This window comes from Eublepharis macularius, chromosome 15, assembly GCF_028583425.1.
Source record: "Eublepharis macularius isolate TG4126 chromosome 15, MPM_Emac_v1.0, whole genome shotgun sequence".
NCBI lineage: Eukaryota > Metazoa > Chordata > Lepidosauria > Squamata > Eublepharidae > Eublepharis > Eublepharis macularius.
This window is the reverse complement of record NC_072804.1, coordinates 42,430,749-42,457,011: the sequence shown is the minus strand read 5'-3', so window position 1 is coordinate 42,457,011 and position 26,263 is coordinate 42,430,749. Positions and strand designations below refer to the sequence as shown.

Sequence of the window (26,263 nt, the reverse complement as noted above, 5' to 3'; positions counted from 1 at the left end):
TCTATCCTTGTCCCTGGTCCCTCCCTGGAACTCCTGTTTTTTCCAATGGGAAGTGGGGAAATGTACTGTTAGCAAATATCATTTCCAGCGTTTGAAGTTGGGAAGATGGGGTGGGAGGGACTCTCAATTCCAGTCCAAATGGGGGTCCTTTCTCCCATAGCTGCTTTTTAGCAGTGAAAACTCTCCAGATTCAAAGATCCTCTAGGGTCTCGTCTGCATTGACCCTCTGTGTCCAGGAGACATTTTCCCATAACCCACTGTTTTATATTTTTCCTGCTTGTGACAGAGCACAAGTGTACAGGGAACGGTGTCCTCTAAATGTCAGTATTGTAAGTGCTGCAGTTTTTCATGTCTGTGTGTGTGCGCTTCTTGGTATATAATTTAAAGTACCTGGGGAAGACTGGAAGTGGAGAAAGTCTATAAAAGATTGTATTGTCTCACAAGAGAGAGGAGGAAAGCAGGCAGGAAGCAAAAAAGAGGGCTCTCGGAGGTTTTCCTGCTTTGGAATTGTGTTTTGTTATGTCCTTTGTGAACTTGGGACAGAGGCCTTTTGTATGTGTTCCTTTGGGCAAAGTTAGAAAGCGGCGTGATTCAAGGCAGTTTTAAAGTGGCGCAAATTTTATCTTTGCTATCTTATGTCTCTGCGTATCCCGTGTCTGCCTGCCCCCTTTCCATTGTGGGGTTGAACTGACATTCCTGCTTGAAGTTTAGAATTAAGTCTTCAGTAGATTCGCCAAGTTTTCTCTTCTGAGCCGTACCGTTTGAGGGAGGTCTTTCCCAAACCCCCAACCTGAGATACTTGCTCATCCACTTGGAGATGTGAGGAATTGAACCTTATGTCTGAACAGAATCAAGACCTCGTTCTGTAATCTCATGTGCACAGGCAGGAGAATAGGGTGGTTTGGGGCACATCCTGTTCTCCTGTTGTGCAGTGGGAGCTAATTTTTCGAGGAACTGTTCATCTGTTCATTGACTTGTTTGTGCCTATTTGGCAGGTTGCTTTGCTGTATGCATTCCTGACAGTGCATTGAGCTCAATCAGCTTTTTACGTATGTGTGTTCTCCCACAGCCTCTTGGAAGTTGTACGCTGCAGACGCATACCCTCCTGTTGCTTTGCCACTGTTCCTGTTGGCAGGAAATTGTTTAAATAGTTAAATCAGTTCCAAAGCATATGAATAAGTTATAAATAAATGCCATATTTTTTTTAAAAAAAAAACCTTGCTACCATTTGGTGATCACTTAAGTAGTCCTTAGCCATGTTAATGCTGACAGTTTCTTTTGGAGGTCAGCATTTTGGTACATGCACAGTTTTGAAAAAAAAAACCCCGCAAATGTGTTTAGCGGGCTTTTGAGTGGTTTGGTGCCAAACTAAACACACCGGGTGACCAGCACAAGTCTGACCATCATAGTCAAACATATTAAGTTTGGCCGTCAATACCTTTGTGGTGAAATCTGCAGCATCCCACCAGAAAAGCAAAATCTGTCCGATTTGGTACTATGGCAACACTAGCCTGCGTGTCAGAAGTGTGATAGCTCTACTTATTTGACACCCACGCACAGTGCCTTCTTTTGGACCACTCATGGATGGCTGTTCCCTTGTCAGCGCTAGCTGCTTAGTCAGAGGCTGTTCGAACAACTGAATCTTCCTTCATGGTCTCTTTGTTTCTTGTACTTGAACATGGGCGAGAACCGTCATATCAAAAGATTTACCGTGTTGACTTGCGAATCTCAAATGCAGAGGAAAAATGGTTCACTGAGGGCCACGCAAGGGTGAGCACTATGAAAACGCTTGTGTCTCTGTCAGACCTCTGTCAGCCAGAGCCATTCATCTTTCTGTGAGGGCCCCCAAGATGTTGGGAAAGAGTTGGGACTGCTCAGTCTGGGCAGGTAGCACAGCAAGGATGACATCGCTGTTACAATCTGGAGCTAACCCTGATCTTTTGCTTCACCTTTTGCTCCTCTTTCGGAATTTCCTTTTAAGGAATGCTCCACTTTAATGATTCCATTTTAGAAAGTATCTCTTGTTACTTCTGTCTAGCAGCTATTTCTGTCCTAGTAACAATATGCGATTTTCTTTTTTTCCCCTGTCCTAGATCAGAAGTCTTCAATCTGTGGGTCAGGACTCTTGGGTGACTCGCTGAGCCTAGGCTTACCCTTTCTCATTTCTAGTTCCAGGTCACTCTTTACTCCAGGGGGAGAAAAATGATTGGAGGAAGCAACGTCGTGCAACATCACTTCCAGTTGTACCTGGAAATGAAATCACAACACTCTATGAATTCCCTAGGTCTGTATGGCTTTTGCCATAGAGATCGGGGAATTCCTAGAATGTTATAATGTAACTTCTGGATGCAAGTGGAAGTGACATCACTCATCATTGCTCCGCCTCCCTGTTTTCTGTCGCTGAGGTGAAGAGTTCGGCTAGCAACCCTAGACAAGCCACACCTGCTGAATTGCAAGCCCCGTCTAGAGCTGTCTTGGTTTTGCAGGATTTTGGAGGGATCTACTACTAGCATGCATGAGTTAGAGGGCAAGGGCATGGCAACTCCTTCATTTTGCATGCAGAACAATGACATGAGATCAGTTAGTGGTGGAAAAACTTCCTCTGTTGCTCTGACCTTTGGCTTATTTCTCACTATGGTATACTTTCCCAGTGCTCAGCTGTTTCCTGTGTCCATCCTCTGCTTCCAAGAGCCATGTCTAGACACAAGCGATATCATAACTCTGGCTCTTCCTCTTTTTGTCACAAAAATCTAATGTCGCATGGTTGCTGCTCAGCAACTCCTGGATTTGGAAAGGTTAAGCCCCCTGCTTTACATATTGTCACAGGACAGTCACTGAAAGTTTCTCTACACAAGACATCTGACACATGAAGAACATTTGTCCGGAGATGCAATGATAGCTGAGAAGGGTAGTTTAAAAAGACAGAGCTGGTGGCAGGGGAAAGGCTTTGCTATACACTGGAGCTGTGTGAAGGGGCTGTGAAATGCCAGAAGGGAAACTTCAGCCCATTATAACCTCTCCTGGTCCATGCCCGGCTCTGGAAGGCAGCTCCAGCCCATTTCCATTCCTAGCTGCCCAGTTTTAGACTGGAGAGGTGAAACTGACAGAGCCTTCAGGGAAGCAAAGATGAAATTAACAAACCCTCCAAGGAGCAATCTGTTCTGGCTCTGTCTTTTTAAACTACCCTCCCCGGCTAACGTTGCATCTACCTACCCTTAACGAAGACATGCCAAGGCATCTCGTGCAGAGAGACTTCGTTCACATAAAACACATCTCTAAAGTCTACCTGCTTAGTTTGATTACCTTTCCTCCCCCCAAATATCCAATATTGGTGAAAATAATCTGCAGTTAATAACGGACATTTCCAATAGCTGAGGTTAGTTGTACTCGTACAACCCATTTTTTCAGGAGTGATCTGTAAATAATAACCATCAGATTTGAGAAGATTATACATAAAGGGCCTTGCACGTCCATCAATTCTCTGATAACTGGTTACCCTTATTGCCGCCTTCTTCTAAGACTGATCACAGCTTGGTCCTGATGTATCCCTTCCAATAAAAGGAAGACCTGTTTATTGAGTATAAGTCTTCTATATCTAAAATTTAGTCCTTGTAATATCCAAATCCTTACCCAGCTACAATAAAAATGTCTGATCTGCAGAACTTTGAAAGAAACAGGAGTTCTGATTCATTTCATCACATATTTCTCTTGAGAAAGCATAATCACATCTCTGTATTAAAAAAAATCACCAATTCTAATTAGATTGTCTCTTTCCTATAACCGAAAGCCTTCGAAACCATTATCTCAATTAAAATGAGACATAAGCGTTTGTTTTAATTGAGATGGTGGTTTTAGGAGGCTTTGGGTTACGGGAAAGATACAATCTAATTAGAATTGGTGATTTTTATAAGGATGCGATTATGTTTTTGCAAAGAAATATGTGATGAAACAAATGGTGAAATTGGAAAACCAAGCCGTAAATGACGCTTTCTCCCATAGTTGCCTCCAGCTTTTTATACAATGCCTGCCTTTTTTAAAAAAAGATCATTTTTATTTTTAGCTGTAATTTATAAAAAGTCTTCAGAATTGCATGATTATTTTGCTTTAAAATATTTCTCCCTTAGATTTACCAAAAATACCTTTCAAAGCCAGCAGTGTCATTTTATAAATTATACTTGCCTCCTTTTTCTTGGAAGACTTCACATATACCTCTAAATTTTCTCCATAAATGATATAATTATATGTAGGTTTTGCAAATTATGCAGTGCCATCAGCTTATGCATATTGGTATGCAGGGGTCATTTTGTAGAAAAAGAGCTGGAGGAACTCATTAGCATAACTCATTAGCGTATGCCACACCCCTTGCCATCACTGGAAGTGTGTCATTAGCATAACTGATTTGCATACACCACACCCCCTGACATCACCTATCCTAGCTGTTTTGGACCCAATCCTGGCCATTCAGGGCCAAAATTGGGTCCAAAATGGTAAAAAGGGGCTGAAAATGGCCAAAAAGGGGCCCAAAATGGTTAGGATCAGGCCACTGATGAGCGGGAGAGTGATCCATCACCCGTCAGAGGCCTGATCTGGGCCGTTTTGGCTCCAATCCAGGCTGAAACTGGCCCAAAATGGCCGAGAGTCAGGTGGGCGGGGCCACCTCACATGTGACCTCTTTGGGGAACTGCCGGAACTGCGTTCCTGTGCGTTCCCACTCGAAATGAGCCTTGTTGATATGATAAGGGGGGGGGAATAAAATTTTAAGTAGAATGAGTGTTTCAGTGGCTGCCATTTGTCCTGTCTGAAATTTGTAGCGTGTCGGCTTTCCAAAATTTCATTAAGGGCTACATTTTGCCAACTGCCTTGAGCCTCAGCAAGAAAGGTGGCTATGAGTGAAGTAAAATGTGGCGTTGGCGTTTTGTGATTGGATATGTGGATTGGGTGGACACGTGGCTTGTTATTGTAATGCTGGGATACTCTTCTTCTGCACCATTTTTGGAATTGAAAATGTCTCCCAGCTTCGCTCCAGAAGGTAGTTGGTGGTTGGGATACAGGAACCATGAAGGTACCTGGGGCCTCTCCCCTCCCCTGCACTGGAGTTTAAAGCAGCTTGGGGGTAACATTTTTGATTACAGAAACATTGCAGGAGGTAGTGTTCAATCCCCCCTTCACAGTGCTGTGGCACCGATCTCTAAGCCTTCCGCTTCACCCATGTTTGCTTTTTAGGGCAGAATATTGCATCTTGAGTTCCACCCTCAACATGTACTGACTCACTTCCTTCTCAAAATGAAGTTTGGAAGCATTTCCCCCCACATCTCAGCCTCCTGGTCTAGTATATTCAAAGCCAGAAGTTCTGGTTCAAGTTTGTGACACCGTATTTATGTGTTTGTAGTTTCTTCAGTGACATAATTGGATTCTCAATCAAAAGGGGCACATAACTGGAACCGTAGAGCAATGAGGCCCTCATGGCCTTTTAAGATGACTTTAAAATGACAGTGGTGTTCTTGTCTTGGCCATCACATCTAGTTTGACCCTAATTTATCTGCCAGATTCAAAGATCCTTTGTTTTGCCAAGTTATTTTTCTGCTCTGTTTTTGCAGCTTAAGGTCATCCCGTTTTTTTCTCCATAGCTGCAAGTATGTGTCATTTCCTCTAAATCATGTGTTTTCATGTTCTCTATCCAAAGTATGGATAACTCCGTTTTTAAATTGTTCCTGTTTTCACTGTTTCCCCATCTTTAGTTCAAAATCCAAGTTCCTTGTGTTGATCCTTAATAAAACTTTAAACTACTGTATTGTTCTCCCAAAATATCTGTGATCCCGATTAGACCACATGAACATGTTTGGCTTTGGGAGAATCCCATGTCACTGGAATAGGAATATTTGTGGTTACATTTACTTCAAAGATAAATCAGGTCTCTTAAATTTCTACAAGATCCTGTCTCTGAACATGTGGAATATGCCTTTGTGGTACTTACATATATGGCTCTAACAAGTTACTTGAAGAAAGCAAGGGGATTTTGGCATGTGCAGAAACAGTTTTTGTTCTTTTCAACAGTAGATCCTGTGTCACACTGCAAATGGCTTTTGAAATTTTCCACGCAGCATTCATTTAGAAGATTCTCAAGTATACAGCGGGGTCTGGACATGCGCAAAACAGTTGCAATAAAATTTTGAGTGTATCCCTGCCACATGAACAAACATGAAGCTACTTTATATTGAATCAGCCCATCATTCCTTCAGTATAAGTATTGTCTGCTCAGACTGGTAGCAGCTCTCCAAGGTCTCAGGTCAAGGCCTTTCACATCAACCAATGCACGGTCCTGTCTAATGAGAGATGTCAGGGATTGAACCCGGGGCCATCTGCAAGCAAAGCAGAGGCTCTTCCACTGAGCCAATACCTCTTCATTTATTTATTATTCATTATTTGCCTAGCCCACCTGACAGAAAACAATTATTTGTAAAATAGGTGCCTGTCAGGACTCCCTTTCTCTTGTGAAGTTAGATTTTGCCTTAAACCCTCTTGTTCTTACACCCTCTAGGTAGACAATGCTGCCGCCGGGGATTAAATGTCAAACTAATTAATTTCCCCCCAGAATAATGGGCCCAAGCGTTGGGCTCCTTCGTGGAACTATGTGGCCCTGTGTATAAGAATGGGATATATAGAGATCACATATACTCTGGGTGGGGAAAAAAAACAAAATAAACTTTTATTATTACATGAAGTGTATTGGTTTCACACTATTTCTTAAGCTTGGTGATTTCAAAGATAGTTATCTGTTCTTAAAGTTTCTTTACACAGGCTTAGTCACACAAAGTAATTTTCCACACAGGTCTTCTTTAAGAGAATAAACACAGACTTAGATTCGCTCAGGCCTTTCCACACAGCTTGCCTGAATTAGACAGACCAATCTCTCACTCAGATATACATAGACTTTCTCTTTCAGGCATGCACAGTTTGCCTGCTTTGCCCAGAGTGAATGTACTCTCTCAAACACCCACAGTTCAGGATTCCACAAAGGTTGCCTAACTGAACTAGAATGAGAATCCTTTCAGGCTTCCACACAGGTTGCCTAACTCAGCTAGAATGAGAATCCTTTCAGGCTTCCACACAGGTTGCCTAACTCAACTAGAATGAGAACCCTTTCAGGCTTCCACACAGGTTGCCTAACTCAACTAGAATGAGAATCCTTTCAGGCTTCCACACAGGTTGCCTAACTCAACTAGAATGAGAACCCTTTCAGGCTTCCACGCAGGTTGCCTAACTCAACTAGAATGAGAATCTTTTCAGGCTTCCACACGGGTTGCCTAACTCAACTAGAATGAGAATCCTTTCAGGCTTCCACACAGGTTGCCTAACTCAACTAGAATGAGAATCTTTTCAGGCTTCCACACAGGTTGCCTGCTTTGTCCAGACTGCCTATTTTTTTCCTCCACTCAGTAACTAAAAAACTGCAGTTTACTCTGCCCCCAGAGTGCTGCCCCTGTCCAAACAGATTTCACTCCTCAACTCCACCTATACTCTCAGTCATCAACCAGCCATCTCACTCACTCATCCCTCTCTTTCACCCTCCTTCTTCAGTAACACACCAAACATTTAAAGAAACACACACATACTTAAAATCATCACAGTGCCTTTCTTGGTTGTCTAGATCCTAAAGGTGGGGATGGTGAAGGGGCAACTGGGTGGCTTGTGTCCCTCGCATTCTGTCCTTGCCCATTTTGCTTGCTCGACTCCCAAAGCCAAACATGTTCATGTGGTCTAACTTGGATCACAGATATTTTGGGAGAATGATACCGTAGTCTGACCCGGTAAGTTCTGAGCATGCACCATCTTGGTGGGATGCCTTGACTCATGAATACCAGTGACTGTGTATGTGGTAAAGCAGTGCATGCAAATGAAATTTGCCTGTTTCAGAATGGTTCAAGACTTGCCCCAAGATGACCCAAAATACATAACCTGAGGAAGCCAACTAACAGGGAGCATGCAGCTACAGGTGGATTCTGGGTCAGCTGCTGTACTGAATGCCACGAGTTCTGTTAATGTGAAACCAATTGTGATGCTTCTTATGAATTGTGAGAACATGGGATGCTCAAGAGAGAATGGTCACATGCGAACAAGGGATGCTTGATGTTTGAAAAAAATGTTCTTTGAGAGCATCAAATCATCACCAATAAAGACATGAAAGTTGTGATTGAAAACACACACAACTAGCGCAGAGTTCTGCAACCTATGGCTCTTGCAACATATGTGGCTCTGTACGAAACCAAACATGGCTATTAAAAACAAAAAAAATGAAGTATTTACGTTAAGATATATTGGAGGAGTAGATAGGATACTAGGATATGTAGGGAATGGTAGGCAAAAAATTTTAGAGGACTATAGGGCTTCTGAGATGTTTTGCAGAATGCGAAATGGGAGAGAGAAACAGTTGCTAGGAATCCAAGTGGAAACCATGTGTAGATTTTATGGTACCCCAGTGCACTAAAACCATCAAACAGGATGTTCTTGCGTAAATTTATGACTTTCTTGTGAGACGTCATGTTTCTCCTTATAAAGGACTCTCACAGCAAGCAGTGTTTGGGCTGCTGAACTTTTATGGATTACTAATCCACCTCAGTAATGTCGAAGCTGTTTAATTTCAGATATGCAAATAGACTTTATTATACTGGCTCACTGCTCTGAATTTTGATGTCGTTTGGCCCTTTTAATTATGAAAAGTCGCTGACCCCTGTATTCAATGTACACTCCATCGAACTCAATGGAACTTCTCAGCGTGCAGACTTATGAAATGTGCAGTGTTTGTCATAGCCTTAAGATAGCTGGCACTTCATGACTGAGGCGGGAAAAGAAAACCCTCAGCCATCTTGAGCCTGTAACTGAAGTGAGCAACTGACAATTTTGAAGGATTGGCAGCACAAACAAAACCAGAAGAAATTCAAACAGACAGATGGATTTTCTGTGGAAATCCCTCTGCTTGGGGCTCAGAAGATGGAACTGAAAATTGGAATTCCTCCTGCAGGTTTTTCCACATCGCTAGTCCTAATAATCTAGTCAGGGTGGAAGTGACCCCTTCAGAAACGTTACCAGCTTGTATATGATCAGACAAGGCCAAATAATGTACATGCTTAACTGGAGGCAAGGGCTTTCTGCTTTCCTAGCTTCTAAACAAATATTGAGATAGTTGTGATCAGAGAGAAACACTTTAACTGATATGGACCTCTATGGTAGCCCAATGAGCCATGGAAAAAGTGTTCTCTAATTGAAAGAGATATAGTAAGGCTTTCATCTGCCCACCCCTTCACAGCAAAAGTGGGGGGCATACGATATTACTTTGCTTTCTTAGAGATTACTAGTACAGTATTTTTTGAAAATAGCAAAACCTCATTTTGGGGGTGGAGTGGGGAGCTGGTCTGGTAAGAGTTCTCCTGGACCAACACGAACTGAATAACCTGCAGGCTGCAGTCACTAATTATTTTTAATGCACAGGCCTGAACAGAAAACTGGCAACACAAGAGGTCAGGGGGGATGCTAGAAGGGAATGATTACATAGGAGACAAAGCAAAAGGAGACACTAATTACATGGGGGGGGGACACAAAATCCCAAGAGTAGTCTATGAATTATACATGGAATGAGTAGGCTGTGCCCCATTTCTTCCATGACATAAAGTCTTTTGTCTGCATGCTATAACTGGGTCTGTACATTTTATTTATTTATTTACTTATTTATTTACATTATTTATAATTTGCCTCTCTTGCGGAGACTCAAGGCAGATGACACAGTGTTGGTCAGTACAATCAATTTCAAAGACATTTCAGCACATGTATATACCGGCAAATTTGCAGTGATTTAATACCAGCAGAAATTCAATACAGAGTGGAAGAAATGCTGAAGCAGGGCAGAAGTAATTCTAAGATTGGCGTATGGAACAACATACGGTCTAGGCAATAGGATATTACAGCAACAGTAGTAAAGTCTGTAGTAACTCCCTATCCCTTTATGCAGTCTCTTTGTTGGTAACTCCCCCCTACCCTGAAAGCTCACAGTACTTTCAGCTATAAATCATACATTGCCTGCTCCTAGGGTTGCCAAGTGTAGATCGGGAAATTTCTGGAGATTTAGGGGTGGAACTTGGGGAAGGTGGGGTTTGAGGAGGTACCTCAGCCAGATATAGTGCCATAGAATCCACCCTCCAAAACAGTCGTTTTCTCCAGGGAAGCTGATCTCTGTAGTCTGGAGATCAGTTGTGATTCTGGGAGATCTCCAGGCTGCACGTGGAGATTGGCAACCATGCTTGCTTTTGAAGCATTTGCCTCTGGGAGGACGTGATGCCAACTTCCAGATGGGTCCTGGAGATCTCCTGGAATGACAAAGGATCTCCAGTCTACAGAGATCAGTTTTCTTGGAAAGAGTGACTGCTTTAAAGGGTGGACTCCATGACATTATACCTAGCGTTACCAGCCTCCAGGTAGTAGCTGGAGATCCCCCGGAATTACACCTGGTCTCCAGGCCACAGAGATCAGTTCACCTGGAGAAAATGGCTACTTTGGGGGATGGACTCTATGGAATTATGCCATGCCAAGGTCCTTTCCCTCCTCAAAACCCACTTTCTCCTAAATCTCCAGGAATTTCCTAACTGGGAGCTGGCAACCCTAATTATACCCCACTGAGGTCCCTCCCCTCCCCAACCCTGCCCACTACAGTATCCACCCACAAATCTCCTGGAACTTTGGAGGGAATAAAAACAGAACCTAGCTTGCCTGTTTAAAAGCTGGTCTTTTAGAAATAAATTTCTGGGCTTTTTTGATCATGTGGTGCTAGAAGATAATTACCTCGTCAAGAAGGGGGGAGTAGGCTAATTTGCCAACAGGAGGTGAATCTTGTTTTTGCTGATTAGTTCAGGAAGGCTGTTTGACGGTCCTATTGGAAAGCTCAGAATTCCTCAGATGTGTGCTAAATGCGTGAGATTGTCCACTAATGGCTCCCAAGCACCGCTCACTTTGCTTTTCCTCTTTCGAAAGATTGCATGGAATCACAAGATCCAGCCTTGGGGGTGGGGTGAGGGTTGCAGCTTCTTGGTCACCTTCTGAAAGATACAATTTGATTTCCTTGAAATGTCAATCTGACCTCCTTGGCCTGACTAGGATGGAGGAGTCCTGTTACACCAGGGCTTTCTCTTGATTCTGGATTATGGGGTTCCATGGTAACACCCTTTTCCTGTCACATGATTTGAGTGGCAGGAGAGGTGTGGTTCTCAGGTCTAGAAAAGCTGAAACCAGTATTCTAGAGGGCCTTTAAAGGAGACTAGACCAAATGCTTTAGTGCTATAATCCAATTCATAGTGCATGTGGGGGGTGATTTCACTAATATCCCTCCACCCTCCATAGATCTTTACTTTGCCTTGTGTGCTCTCAAAAAGGGCCGCTTGATTTCAGGAGCAGAATTGGAGAGGGGGCTCAGTGGGCTATAACAGAAGGGGAGACAGAGAAGTCCTGCTGTACAAGCTCTGCTCATAGATGTAGGGTCCAAACTGTTGGCTTGGCTCCAGCAATGCACAAGCAGAAACATGAATGGACTTCGTGCAGCTACGCTGTGCAAGAAGTTATGCAACACCTAGCCCTTTACTCTCTCTCTATTTCATTGCCTAGAAATTGGTTTCACAATATCTTGCACAAAGAGAAACGTAAGCAGCTACCAGGGTCTTTTTCTTGCATTTCTGCTTGCACAAGAGTCTAGCACAGACAGAAATTGTACGCTGGATCCAACCCATTGTAACTAAATAATAAACAGTGTGCCTTTGGGGAAGGGGGATTCTACAGCTGTAGGGAAGTCACTGAAAACGCCTTTCTCCTAGGGTTGCTAAGCCACTACACATGGCTCTGGTTTCCCACTGCTTTGACCTGCGGAAGAAAAAAGTGTAAACAATTGCTGTCAGGTAGTTAAACCATAGACTTTTCAGGGATTCCTAGAGATGTGTGATGTCACTTCTTTGTTTTTCCCAGAGGTGATGTCACACTATTGTTGATGGTGCCCCCTCATGTTTCCCCCCCCCCAGTTTCCTACTGGTTGCCAGGCCATGCCTGCTTAGCAATCTTACTCTCTGCACACCCTTGCGGTGCCAACTTGCTGCCCAGATTGCAAGACAGAGAAGGTGTGCTTCAACTTATGCCTACATGTAGTTAGTTTTTCATAGCTGGCACAGCATCCAACACATGAGTTTCTGAGTGCATTAATATTCACACCAGAAAGACTTTGCCGGCGATTTAAGTGAAACTTAATTGTCAGCAGCTTAAATGCAGTTGCTAAAGAAAGCGATAATCAGGAAATATAGACATCTTAATTTAAATCAAATTAAGCAATCAGCTTGTCTTCCTAGCATGCCTTACTGTGGCATGTGAGTAGGAGGCTCTCAACCAGAAGAAGTTCCCATGTAAAAAAAAACATTCTTTCCCTTTTTTAAAAAATTATGTGTCCAGGTTTTTGGTATATAGTGAAATTGCTGACATTTCCTTGCAAAATGTTGACTGTTGGGCCTGAAGAAAACACCATACATGTTCTGAATATTCAGTTGCTAGGCATGAGAGTATTTTGGAAGTGTGGCAATAAAAATATTTGACTGTATGACCTCTAACTGCAAAAATAATAGAGCAAATAATAAAACAATTAGCTTGCAGTCACCCCGGAGGAACAGAATGATTATTGTAGTCAGCCAACATGCATTTATTAGGAATAAATCATGGCAGACAATTCTAATGGCCTGCTTTGATAAACTTGTTTACAGCCTGAGCCAGTATATTGGAAAGGACAAAAAGCACACATGTTGCTTGTGCTCCCCTTTGCTTATGTGCACAGGAGCCCCCACTTTTTTAGAAGTGCCCCACAACAACCGTTTCCATAGCCAAAGAACCACCAGTAGCACAGATAGGTAGCCTAGGCTTTTTAGTCTCATGGTAGAGTTTAGTTAGCCACTACTATGTGGTAGGGTGGCCTCTGGAAGAACTTGTTCAATCGAGTGGCCTCCTAGGTAACTTGGAAGAACTTGTTCAATTAAGTGGCTCCCTAGATAAAGTCTTTCTGAGTGATGGGTTTGTAGCTTCCGCCTGGTGGTCTTAACATGCCCCGGCCACAGACTGTGAGGGAATTCTCCTTCCCTTAGGAGATTTTATCTCACTATAACGCTCAGCCCAGACAGCTCAGGAACTTTTGGATGCAATCTCCTTGTACATCACTTTTACTCGCATGTTTTTAGTATTTTATATTTTTGTGATTTTTGATGTGTTTTAGCTGCCGGCCGCCGTGGAAGCCCATGGGTGCTAGATGGGATGTAAATCTTTTTAAATAAATAAATTGGCAGAGGTCTCCATGTCAAGAAAGCATTAGGTTCTCAGGGGAAGGAGGGTGGAATAAATTGACCTCTAGGTAAGCGACAGCTGGTGTATAATAATAAAATAAATGGACTGAAATGATGCCACCCTCTAAGTGACAGCCAGGATTTTGAAAGGGTTGGGGACGTGGCTTGTGTCTTGGTAGTTTGGCTTTTACTATCTCTCCCAAAACCTTTATTATGGCTGGTAAATGGAAAGGGGCAGGATCCCTTGCTCTCTGTCATCGATTCATCACAGCCCACTGAAATAAACCACCTGGATGACAAAAAACCCATGTGCACATTTCTCTTCCCTTCTTCCTCTGATCTAAGCCAATCTTCCTCACCAGAGCAGCCTGACAGGAGGCCATAAATCACCAATGCTGGCGGCTTCACCTTCTAGATTAGGCTAATTAGGTTTTTAATGGCCCTGTTGAACGCAGACCTCCACTCCATATGCCCCCCCAAATCATTCCAAGCTTCAGAATGAACTCCTGTGTATATTTCCTACCAGCCCACCCCTCTCATTGTTGAAAGACGGGAGCAGATACCTCGTCCACAAGCTCTCGTAGGGTTTCTACTTTACGAGATTCTAAGTTTTCCACCAAGGTTGTAATTTGGCCAGGATTCCCAGCTCCATTTATTTATTTTTCCCAAGTATACTGCTTAGTTGCAGTTACAAAGGAAATCCCAGGAACAATAAGGTCTTTTCTTTGTTCTTGTTTTGCTCAAGTCTGCTTTTGATGCTATCAGTCTTCCATTTTCTTATTCAATCTATTGCCGGTTTGGGGTTTTCAGGGTTTATTCCTTCTCATTCCCATCTCAGTGGCTGTGCTTTTTTATGTTTCTGATTTACTTTCTTCATCCTCTGGACTCTCTGTTGGTGCCCCCAGGGTACAGTTCTTGGTCTTTTTTTCTATACTATTTTTCTTTTCTTGGGATTCTTCAATACCTTTGAAGTTTTTTTCAGTGTTATTTTTATGCTGATGGTTATCCTGTTATAATCTATCAGTTCCTTCCGGAAAGTACCACTGCTGTATTTTCACACACCTCTGATGCTCTTTCTTCTGCTTCTACATAGCCGTGTAATCATTGTTTGATGCTTAATATGTCTGTGATAGAATTTCTAGTTATTCCACCCAAATATAACATGTTTCATACTCGAATGTGGGTGATGTTTGTCCCCCTTTTTTCCCACACGTATCCTTGGTGTTATTTTAAAATCATTATTGTGGAGAGGTTTCTTTTAAAAACCTCAGATTGATTATAGAGCTGTACCTTGTCATTTCCCCCTTTCATGATATTTTAATACAATATTAATAGTCTATCATAATCCTCTTAATATTTCTGAATTCTGTTTTGTCTGTTGATACTCCCAAATTCCAGATACACGCTTTGACCATTTCACACATTGTTCTCTCTACCAGGCTTCCCATTATTGAATTTTCTGTCATTAATTCTACTGCGCCTCTAATTTTTCCTGCCCTTTGTTTTCCTTTTCCCTCATTTTTCTCTTTCATGTCTGCTGTCCTTTTTGTGTTTTGTTTTGTCAGATTGTAAGGCAGCGAAAAGGCACTGAAACAAATACAAGTTTATTTTATTTATTGGGTCTCGGTTGTCGTGGTAAACATGCAATAAATTAATAATTTGTTGGTAATTTCTTGATATCCGCCTTCACATTTTCTGCGGTATCATAATGAAACGTGCAAAGCAAATGCCACTGAGCCATTGCTCCTCCCCATTAAAAAAGACTTCAAAATCTGAACACGTGAAGCTACTTTATCCAAGCCCTGTTCACAAGGGATAGTGAACTTGAATAAAATGTGTGTACACTTGATTTTTCTTTTTGTGGGTGTTGAGCAATTCTCATGTTGTATCCAACACCTGTATAGCTGAACATGTGATTTAAACAACACATATCCAAGTACTAGTTCTTGGTTTTATTGGGAAAGTGAACTCACATTGATTCTTTCTTACCAACTGATTTACACATATACAGGCAAAATGTGCATTTACTGTAACCGGGGCTGGCATGTGCATGTGCATTTACTGAGTCGGTGCCGGCAGCTGCCTCGAGCGCTGACCGGGGGCGGGGGCGCAGCAGTACTGCGGGGCTGGGGGCGGCAGTACTGGTGGCTGAACAGGAGGGCTGGGAAGCTGCTCCCGTGTGCTGCCCTGGCCACCTGCCACACCTGGCCTGCAGGTGCCCACCCAGGAGCGCATGCTGGCAGCAGCAGCGCAGGGCAACTGAGCAGGCAGCCTCCCAGTCCTCCCACTCAGTTGCCCCGTACTGCCTCTGCCGCTGCCAACAGACAGCTGCGGGACAGCCAGGTGCGGCAGGCGGCCAGGGCAGTGTAGGGCAATTGAGCGGGAGGGTGGGAGGCCACGTGCGCTGTCCCAGCTGCCTGCCTCGCCAATGGGGCAGTCGGCTCGCAGTGGCACGCCCAGAGTGATGACATCACACAGTCCAGGTGTGCACGTGGGGGCAGCAACACCCCTGAAGCAGGTATCTGACCTGGCACCGGCCCTGTTGTCACTGTAATATATAGGCATTCACTGTTAACACTGTAACATTTGAACAAGGTTCCAGAGTCCGGCTATTGGTCTTTCAAGGTCAGTACTGTTTTCTCTAACCAGAAGCAGCTTTTAGGAATCTCTGGCAGAGGTCCTTCCCATAACCTGCTACCTGGATCCTGTAACTGGAGATGCTGGGGACTGACCCTGAGACCTACTGTATGCAATGCAGTTGCTCTACCACTGAGCCACAACCCCGTCTCAATAACACTAAGAATTTGCATGCTTAGTATCTGCCAGTGATTGAGTCTGATGAATTCACCACAACAGTTCTTTATCATAGGAGTGGTTTCCTTCCATAATAGCTACAGATGCCAAGCCATTTCTGTAGTGATTTTCAGCTTCACCTGGGATTAAGCAACTGCTGTTCCTGTTAGCATTGCCTGCAGGCTGAGGCGGGGGGGGGGGGGAGGCGTGCAACGGATCTTACATTGTCAGTCAGTGATTGTGAAAGATCAGAGCCCTCTCCAGGTTTAGAGTGGGTGGGCAAATTGCTCAGCTCCCTTTTGTCTTGGAGGTGGGGAAGTTTCCTGTAGCTTGGTTAGACAAGAGTCTGGATCGCACAACTTCGTTTTCTCAAAGAGTTTGCACACTACTCTGTGCAGCCTTAAAAATTAACCTTTTGATTATCTTTTAGGTAGTGATAGTTTGGGTATACAGGCTGAGGGGGATGAGGAAGGAGAAACAGTTCTCTGCAGAGAGGCACCTGTGGGAAATGGAAGATAGAGGCCTCTGTTTTCTCACAGATGGCCTCTTGGGGTTTCTTCCGTTTCTGCCTGGGAGAGACACTCCAAGGGAAACAGCATGCACTTCTTCAAGCTCCCCCTCTCCTTGTATATACTACTTTAAACTATCAGCCCCATGTCTTGTGGCTAGGATTGCCAGCCTCCAGGTAGTGGCTGGAGATCTTCCGGAATTACAACCGGTCTCCAGGCCACAGAGATCAGTTCACCCGGAGAAAATGGCTACTTTGGGGGGTGGACTCTGGAATTATGCCATGCCAAGGTCCTTTCCCTCCCCAAACCCCACTTTCTCCAGGTTTCTCCGGGTTTCACCCTCCAGATCTCCAGGAATTTCCCAACTTGGAGCTGGCAACCCTATCTAGTGGTGGGCCTTCCCTGAACCACAGGACCACAGACATTGCCTGTCTAAGCTAACTGTTGATGAGAACAGAGTTTGTGACTTGAAAAAGGACACTCTGTCCAAGTAGCTGTGCCCAGAAAGAATATTAGAATTGCCCAACACCCTTTACAGCTTATCTCCAATATTTTCCTTACTTTCTCATATAAAGTATTTATATCCCAGCTTACAATGATATAAAAAATTCAGTATACAATTTAAAATCACAATAACAAAAAAGCACAAAACAAACAAACTAGCTGAAGAAACCACTGCGAGTTATCCAGCAAAAAAAGAGATTTAACTGAACCCCAAAGCCCACCCAACAAAACAGTCTTTACCAGTTTTCTGAACCAAACAATTTACTCCCTGTGTGACTGACTGGAACTGTTTCGTGAGGAGAGACTCCTCATCAGTAGTTCTGAGTTTTGAAAGAAGCAATCTAGTGAAGAGGCGTCTTTTTAGTGTTGTGATATTGATCATATAGATTCTTCCACAACTTTTATTACTTCACTTTGCAATACACAAATCTATATTTTCCTTGCTTAGAAGTGAGATTCAGGCTGGGGATTTCTTGATTTGCAGAACAGCCACACAACCAGTATGGGCACGTCCATCCATAAATTCTCTGTACAAAAACACCTACTTATGTTACACAAATAGGGGGAATTTGCATACAATGAGATGCAATAACGAGCAGGATTGTTCCCTTAGAGAATTCGCTGAAAGAACCAGGCAGGTGTTCAACAGGAGTGGTGTTTTATTCAAGAGGCAGTAAGAGTGAACACACAGGAGAACACACACAACATGTGCACAGAGGTGATGGGAAAACAAGGAGGAAGGGTAAGAGATTAGGGGGAGGGCAATATTTACCAGTCTAGGAGGAGCAAACAGTGTCCCTAGAGAGTAGCAGCTTGAATGACCAGCAGTTTGTGACAGTATAAAGAATGCTCAGATGTAATCTAAGAGTGCATGGATGGGTCCCAGAACACACACACACTGAGCACATGGCAGAGCATTCCAATTATACTGTAGACCATATCCTGGGGCAGGATTGCATCTTCTGCCCAGAAACAATAGCTTAATGGCTGTCTCTGGAGGTGAGACAATAAAATTGAGTATACCTGGGTGGAACTATAGGTAAAAATAGTGACTGATGACCTGCAATTGTTGGACAGGAAGAGCTGTCAGATCCCTGAGTAGCCTTGTTTAGGGAAGAGGAAGGGGGAAGATTGGAAGGGTGTGGATGAGATTAACTCAGGAACTCCTGGAAGACCTCTTTTGTCTTTAAATCTTTGCACATCTCTGGGGTGTGGGGCAGCTAGTCAGCCTTGCCTGTATCTCCCTTTCCAGTAATTTCCCCTTCCAGCCAGATCAGGAACTGTTCTGCCTACTCAGGCAACGTGCCATGTGCTTGGAGCACATTAGTTATATATCACCATATTCATAAACTGCCCTTTCAGTGTGAGGGAAGGTTGGACTGCTAACACCTAGGGGTATCAGGTGAGGATCTATTCATTTATATCCAGCTTTTCTCCCAGTGGGGGATCCAGAGTGGCTTACATCATTCTCCCCTCCTTCATTTTATCCTCAAACAACATCCCAGTGAAGTAGGTTAGGATGAGAGTGACTGACCAAAGGTCAGCCAGCGAGTTGCCATGACAAAGTGGGGATTCAAGCCCGGGTCTCCCAGATCCTAGTCCGACAATCAACCCACCACTCCACACTGGCTTTCTCTTTAACTCTGGATGGCTGTTGAAAAGTCTGAAGCATCTGTCCCCCTGTATCTTTTCACCTACTGGCCTCTCTTGCCCGGAAAACAAGAGTTGGAGAAGGAACCTCTAGGGGCTGTACAGGACTACAGACTCTCCCAGTGGTTCGTGACAAACTTTGGTTCGTATTTCGATTCGTGTCCATCTCTAGTTGCAACCCTTTGCCTTATGTGGATACGGCTTTTTTTTTAAAGTGCAAACGTTACTAGAACTCACTATATAGTAATAAAAAAAATAGAACCAAAGCCATATTTGTTAACCTCAACTGTTGACTCACTGGGCAACAGGACAACTAGTGTGGGATCAGACCCTGACTATCTGCTTTTGTATTTCCCTCTTTTATTGGGATACCCATCTAGGTGCGCTCCTGTATTGACACACATTGCTGCCCTCTACTGGATAAAGGGAAGTGGAGACCGACTTTTTAACAAATCTTCCCACTGCATTTGTCAGTACCTAATGTAGATGTATGCAGATGTATCTCAAAAAAAGAACTCAGCACACGTTCTTTTTGCCAACTCCTGCTGAGCTAATCCACCTTTTTCCTGCCTTTGTGATGTGTTTGGCAGATGTTCGTGTCAGCAAATTGCATTTGACTTGCATTTCCTCCCATGTTTCAGACAGACAAGTCACCCGATCCATTTTTTAAAAATTAATTGCCTTCTGTAGCTGCCGTAATATTTATTCAGTGCCTTGAAAAACATGCATACTAGATTTTTTAAAGAGTTGGAAACTGCCCCCAGAAAGGGGGTTTGTGATGATACAAGTACTAGCCAATCAGGGCCATGCATGATGCAAATCGTTAGTTATTTTTTAAAATTCTTTTGTTTCCCTTTTATGGTGTATTTGGGTTTGTTTTATGGTGTGGTGCTCATGAAGTGCTGTCATAAACCGTATAATTAATTACAGTCAAGCAGTTGAGTCTTCTGTGTTTGTTTGTGGCTCAGCGTGGTCCTCCGGGACAGGAAGGACCCAGATTAACAGAGAGTTGGTTGCTCGAGTTTTGTATTAACAAAGTGTGTGTAGGTTTGAGAGGGGTCACCACGTCCCCCCCCCACCAGACAATCTCTATGTCCTTATCAATGACACAGCACCCAGAAATTCGGCAGGAAGAATCCTTTGTAAAATATCAAGGCAATAATGGGGAAGGCTTTGCCTTTTGAATCCTGCCTGTTTATCTGCCCGCCCTAATCCTGCAGGGGTCTTGGGCCTTCCTTACCTCTCCCATTCTCCCTTCCTCAGCTTCCGATTGTTTCTAATGAACCCTCTTGTGCTGTGATCTATTTGTTCGACATCAGCCAATGAATCATGCCAACGTCTCTTGTCTATTGTAACTAATAGTCCATGGGGTTTCTCATTAATTATGTGATATTCTTTGCACTTCTTTTCTTCCCTTTTTTTAAAAAAATGTTCTCTGGGATACTGCAGAACGAGTAATTCACTGCTCTGTCCCCTTTTGTTCTCTTGCAGATAGCGGCCCTGGAGAGGCAGATATTTGACTTCCTTGGTTATCAGTGGGTGCCCATCCTGGCTAATTTTCTACACATCATGGCTGTCATCCTAGGAATCTTTGGCACCGTTCAGTACCGATCCAAATACCTCATACTGGTAGGTACCAAGTAAATAGAGCTGCCCGGCTGCTCTATTTCTTTGCTGAGAGGGTAAATGGGACAGTTTAAAAACTGGGCCTCCAGCTCAATGCCAGTGGTGAAAAGATACCTTGGGTCCTGATTGGCCCTGCATGAATGCATGAAAAGGATAAGAGAGATCACTTTGGTGTTCGCTTGCTGATCCCAACAGCAATGCCGTTAAAGAATCACTGTCATTTTTGGTCAATACCCCAACGTTAAATCAGGCAGAACTTTAGGGCTGCATTCAGATGTCACAAACAAACCCTCGTTTGTTCAAAATGGGAACAAGCCTCGAGCTCGCATGCTCCTTCTTTTTCTTGGTCAAGATTGAGAAGCGAAGACTTTCTGGTTTGTAAAAAAGCACCATTTGAGGTAGGTTTGTCCCCTTGCCTGTTAACTAGGATTCTAAACCCGGACTGAATGGTGGTTTAGAATCATGGTGGTGTAGCAAGAGGGACCGGTCACAGTTTGCAGTTTTACCCTAATTGGACATCACAACAAAATACAGCTTCTTATAAACCGGGAAGGTGTTTATTTTTAAAGTTCAACATTTTTATTTACTCTGCACATGAGTGAAGCAGAAGAGGGTACAACCCCGAGGACTTCCCATTTCATTCCCATCATGAACAAAATCAGAAGGTTTTTTGTGTGTGTATGTGGAGGGACATCAGGATACAGATGTCCATGGCATTGTGCTACTACACTGGTTCTCTATGCACTATGGGTTGGATTCAGGTTAAATTTTCCAGTAAGCACAATGGACCCCCCCCCCGGCACTGCAGCCCACTGATCTCCACAAAGTGTGGTTCCTGGGGGTAGGGGACTCGGAGGAATAATGTGTAGGGGGATTGCAGTGGGAAGGGGGATTGCAGTGGAAACTGACAGTTTAGTCTGGATCTTACCCCATCTATTCTTGCATTCAGTCGACATGCATAGTAGGAGCAGGCACTTGTACACTGGCCCTGCCCCCCCCCACTTCTGTGGGATTGATGCCTCATAGGGAGCCATCTACACCCTGAACTAGAGGACATTAGATAAAGCAGGGTTCCTGATCCCACAGACAGCGGCTACACACATTTGTGCATGCGCAAACTGGTGATTGTGCATGGGCCATGGTGCAGGGTCAGCACCCCGGCCGCCCTCTATGTTTAAATGAGCAAACAGGTTGTGTAGAAAACTCCTGTGTGCTTCCTGTAAGCTTTCACAATTATCTGACATTAATTGCAGCTTTTTCTATGGGCTAGGCTAGACGTATCCCGTTCTGTGCTCATCAAATGAAAGGAAACATTTTTTCATGCATCTTCTAATTTGATGAATCATATATTGTCGATGTTTTGGGGGTCAGCCGGTTATATTTTTTAGTTGTTTGACTGCTGCTCTACCGACATGAGTGTCAGGCGGTCTTGTGGAGGATTAGCGTGGGAGGAAGATTCCAAATCATCTCCCATACCTGCTTATATTCAGTCGTGACACTGACCTTTAAAAGACTTCCAGTTGTCATGTCACACAATTTTGCTCCGCATTCTTCAGCATCTCCAATATCTCAACTGTGTCGGAAAATAGATGGGGCTATTGACTGAAGCGGACACCTGTCCAGACACTGTAGATAACTCCTATATAGCCTGCCGCTGCTACCACCATTGTCTCCAATCATATAGTTGGGGTGAGGGAACTGTGATCAGGTATGGTGCTGTGGGTCACTGTGAGTCAGAGTAGACCAGTGATCCCCTTCATGGCACCCACAGCTGGTATGTTTCCTGGAGCCCACCTGTTTCTTCCCCAAAGCAAAGAGCCAATCCTAACGATCCTCCGCTTCACTGGAGTAGGAGATACTTCAGAAGATGGTATCATCTTTGGTTGTCAAGGATTGGCCATTTGGATTTAGCTGCCTCCGTCACACTTGGCTAGGAACTTGGAAGGGCCTGCCTGAGGTGGTCAGGAAAGCCCCTACTCTCCTGGCTTTCTGCAAACTATGCAAAACTGAATTATTCAGAAGGGCTTTCTACCCAGATTAAAGGACGATGTCCTAAGAAATAGCTCAGAGAGATACCTTGGTAGAGATGAGGATTGAATTGGGTATTGTCTGCTGATGTAGAAATGCATCTACTAATGAGTTTCCACACTGCTAAACATGCCATGGAAATTAGTTATGCTTTGTTTCAGATAGATTTCATCTCTGTGCTCAGCTTTAGGCTTGTTTTTTTTTAAAAAAAAAATTGCTACCATTTCCCATTGTATCCGTTTCCCTGAACGTCCTAACTGTTCTCCACTATTATACCTTGCTCCGCGAATGTCCTAGCTGTCAATTATGTTGCATTTTCACTTGCACTGTTGTAATCCACCTTGGATCTCAGTGAGAAAGGCAGACTATAAGGAAACAAAAAAACCCAAAATAATTGCCCTCAGGGAAGCCATTTTGTGGTGGCACCTACTACCATTTCTCAAAGTCTCAAAAATGACCACAGGCTCAATAAGGTTGGGGACCTCAGGAGCAGTTGGATAGAATTATGGTTCTCGCTCACTGAGAGCTAGATTCATAATTCAGGGGAATTTACCAGTCCCTTCTGTTGCTGGGAGAATGATGCAGGTCAAAGAGCTGCCTTGAGGCATTCTGTCTCTCCCACTGTTAATAGTCTCCTCTGTACACGATTCTTAACTCTCACCCTGCCTCTTTTTCTCTCTCCCTCTCCCTCCAGTATGCAGTATGGCTCGTACTGTGGGTTGGATGGAATGCATTCATCATCTGTTTTTACCTGGAAGTAGGACACCTTTCACAGGTAATTACCTCAGTCATCATGCCGAGCGCGTGCCCTTCTCAAACCACTGATCCCCCTGACAATCCAAGGCTTTCCATCCATCATCTTTGTGCCGCGATGGTTCTGTCAAACAGAGATTAGAGTTCAGGAGGGGACGGTGTGTCATAAAGATGCCACGGCTGTTTGAAGACGTCTTTCTTCCTTCCTGTGTGCCGATGGTGCCATGCAGAATCGGCAAATCAGGTCGCCGGAAAGGATGCCAGGAGAGATCTGAAACGACGTACTGCTCTGCAAATTGAGTTGGGGGGACTGTTTCGTTATCTTTTCGGAAAATGTGTGCCTTCCAACCAAAACTGACACGCCTCTCTAACGGGAAACATATATTTTCAGAGGAGTTTGTGAGGGGGCAGCGAAGATGGGAAATCCATACCTAAAATTGTTGTGCTGGTTTACTAAGAAAACACAATTGGATCACTCTGCTGACTTTCCGTTTTGGTTCTGCAGACTAGGGGAGGGGAAGGCTAAGGGCTGAAGATACCGGCGAGCAGGAAGGCAGAAGAGAAGGCTGCTTCTGGGCCGTGGATTAATAGGAGGCTTGGGATGGTTTGTGCAGCTGGAGGGAAAATGGATAAACACCTCCTCAGCAGTCTCTTCAGTCAAACGTGTAGCCTCTCCGTGGTTTCTTTTCATTTTAAGAAAAATTCAGGAGAGTGCTGTAGAAAGTCTGATTCGGCCTACTTTTTCTTCTTCGTTGTCATCGTAATTGTCATCGTTGTCTTCTCCTCCTCCTCCTCCTCCTAATAACAAGAACGTATTTATATATCACCTTTCTAGACAGATTTAATGTCCAACTCAGAGCAGTGAACAAAGTCAGCGTTATCGTTATCCCCACAATACAGCTGGGGAGTTGGAGCTGTAAGGAGTGGCTTACTCTAGGCCACCTGCTGCGCTCAGGGCAGTCGTGAGAGTCGAACTAGGAGAGTGCTGATTCAAAGCCCAGCCTTTAACAACTATGCTGATATGTTAAAAATTGGGGAGGGGGGGGCGCAAAAGGTGGAAGCAAAAAGGAGTGGAATATCAAAAATTGCTACATGGGAGAGCTGAAATTAATTTTAAATTTTGAATTAAAATTTTGAGTTAAAATTTTGAATTAATATTAAATTTTAAATTAATTGTGCAACTGGGTCCTATGCATGCTTTCTTCGATTAGTTGCAGTGGATTTTACTCCCAGGTAAGAGCCAGTTTGGTGTAGCGGTTAAGAGCGCGGGACTCTAATCTGGAGAGCCGGGTTTGATTCCCCGCTCCTCTGCTTGAAGCCAGCTGGGTGACCTTAGGCGAGTCACAGTTCTCTGGAGCTCTCTCAGCCCCACCCACCTCACAGTGTGTTTTGTTGTGGGGATAAAAATAACACACTTTGTAAACTGCTCTGAGTGGGCAGTAAGTTGTCCTGAAGGGCGGTATATAAATCGAATGTTGTTGTTGTTGTTATTAAAGGAGCATAGGATTTCAGCCTTTAAAACATCATGTTCTAGTACTCTCATTTCAGTGGCAGCTGCCTTACGCAGTGTATTTATGGTCAAACCAATGGGACATTTCTGACTTCATGGATGAGTAATGTGCTGGGACAGATTCCAGGTTTCGCACACATATTGTCATGAAGCTAGATCTAAACTGAAATCACCACTTGAGCCTACAATATGAAAAAATGTGACAAGCATACAATTGTAAAGAATATTCAATATATCATTAACAAGTATATTGGTGGTGAAGAGTGCCGTCAAGTCATAGTTGACATATGGTGACCCCTGGTGGGGTTTTCACAGCAACAGACAAACAGAGATGGTTTTCCGTTGCCATCCTCTGCAATCCTTGTCTTCACTGGAGGTTCCCCATCCAATTCCTAACCAAGGTAAACCCTGCTTAGCTTCCAAGATCTGATCAGTTCAGGCTTGCCCGGGCTATCTAGGTCAGGGCAACAAGTATATTAATACGCAGAAAAGTAATAATAATAACATTCAATTTATATACCGCCCTTCAGGATGACTTAACACCCACTCAGAGTGATTTACCAAGTATGTTATTATTATCCCCACAACAAAACACCCTGTGAGGTGGGTGGGGTTGAGAGAGCTCCAGAGAACTGTGACTAACCCAAGGTCACCCAGCTGGCTTCAAGTGGAGGAGTGAGGAATCAAATCTGGTTCTCCAGATTAGAATCCTGAGCTCTTAACCACTACACCAAATAAACAGTATAATGGTAAGATTTTAGTTCAGTAGCACCTTAAAAAACCACAAGATTTCCAGGGTATAAACTTTTGAGAGTCAAAGCACCATTGTCAGGTACAACTTTATATATAACCTGTATTTGACAAAGAGAGCTTTGACTCTTGAAAGCTTATAAGCTGGAAAACTTGTTAGTTTTTAAGGTGCTACAGGACTCGAATCTTGCTCTTCGACTGCAGACTAACATGGCTGCCCACCTGAAAGTATAAATGTAGAAATATAAAAAACAACAAAAAGAAGTTAACAACTGACAAACTACGGATTGCCAGCGAAACACTGATCCTAGTGGCTCGCCATCAGATCATTTCTGTGCATTCCATTTCAAAATAGCCACCAATTTCAGAGCACGGAGCCAAAAAAGGCATGCCATGCCTGTAGCATGTTCTGATGGCCCCATATGGCATGCTTCTGAGTAGGAATCTTCTCCGATATCAGCTGCTGCAGAAGTCACCTGAGTGAAGCAATGTCAGCCGCTGCATCTGAAGCTAGAAGAACAACTGTTTCCAGAGGGGGCTTAAATCCCTTTGTCAGACACATCAGACATATTGATTGTAGCTGTTCAGTCCGGGAAGGAAGTCCAGCACCGAGCAGCTGCTTCTGTCACATTTCAAATTAGTGCTGCATGCATCCAGTGGTGGGAGGATGCCGGCCTGTGGGACAGGAAGAGTAGGTGAGTCATGGACCTTACAAGCCGTGCCAGATGGAAGAAAAAAGGGTATATTAAAAAAAGGTATTCACGAGTCATGTACGCAAGCAGGGAGGGGCT

General features: G+C 43.8%; 1 protein-coding gene across 1 annotated transcript in view; it reads left to right on the top strand.

Moving 5' to 3' along the window:
- Nucleotides 1–26,263, top strand: part of NKAIN1 (sodium/potassium transporting ATPase interacting 1) — a 56,171-nt gene that overhangs the window by 19,275 nt on the left and 10,633 nt on the right. The window contains exons 2-3 of the mRNA XM_054999473.1: nt 20,297–20,434; nt 23,154–23,234. Of these exons, the coding sequence (XP_054855448.1) occupies nt 20,297–20,434; nt 23,154–23,234 (219 nt within the window). The remainder of the gene's footprint in view (nt 1–20,296; nt 20,435–23,153; nt 23,235–26,263) is intronic.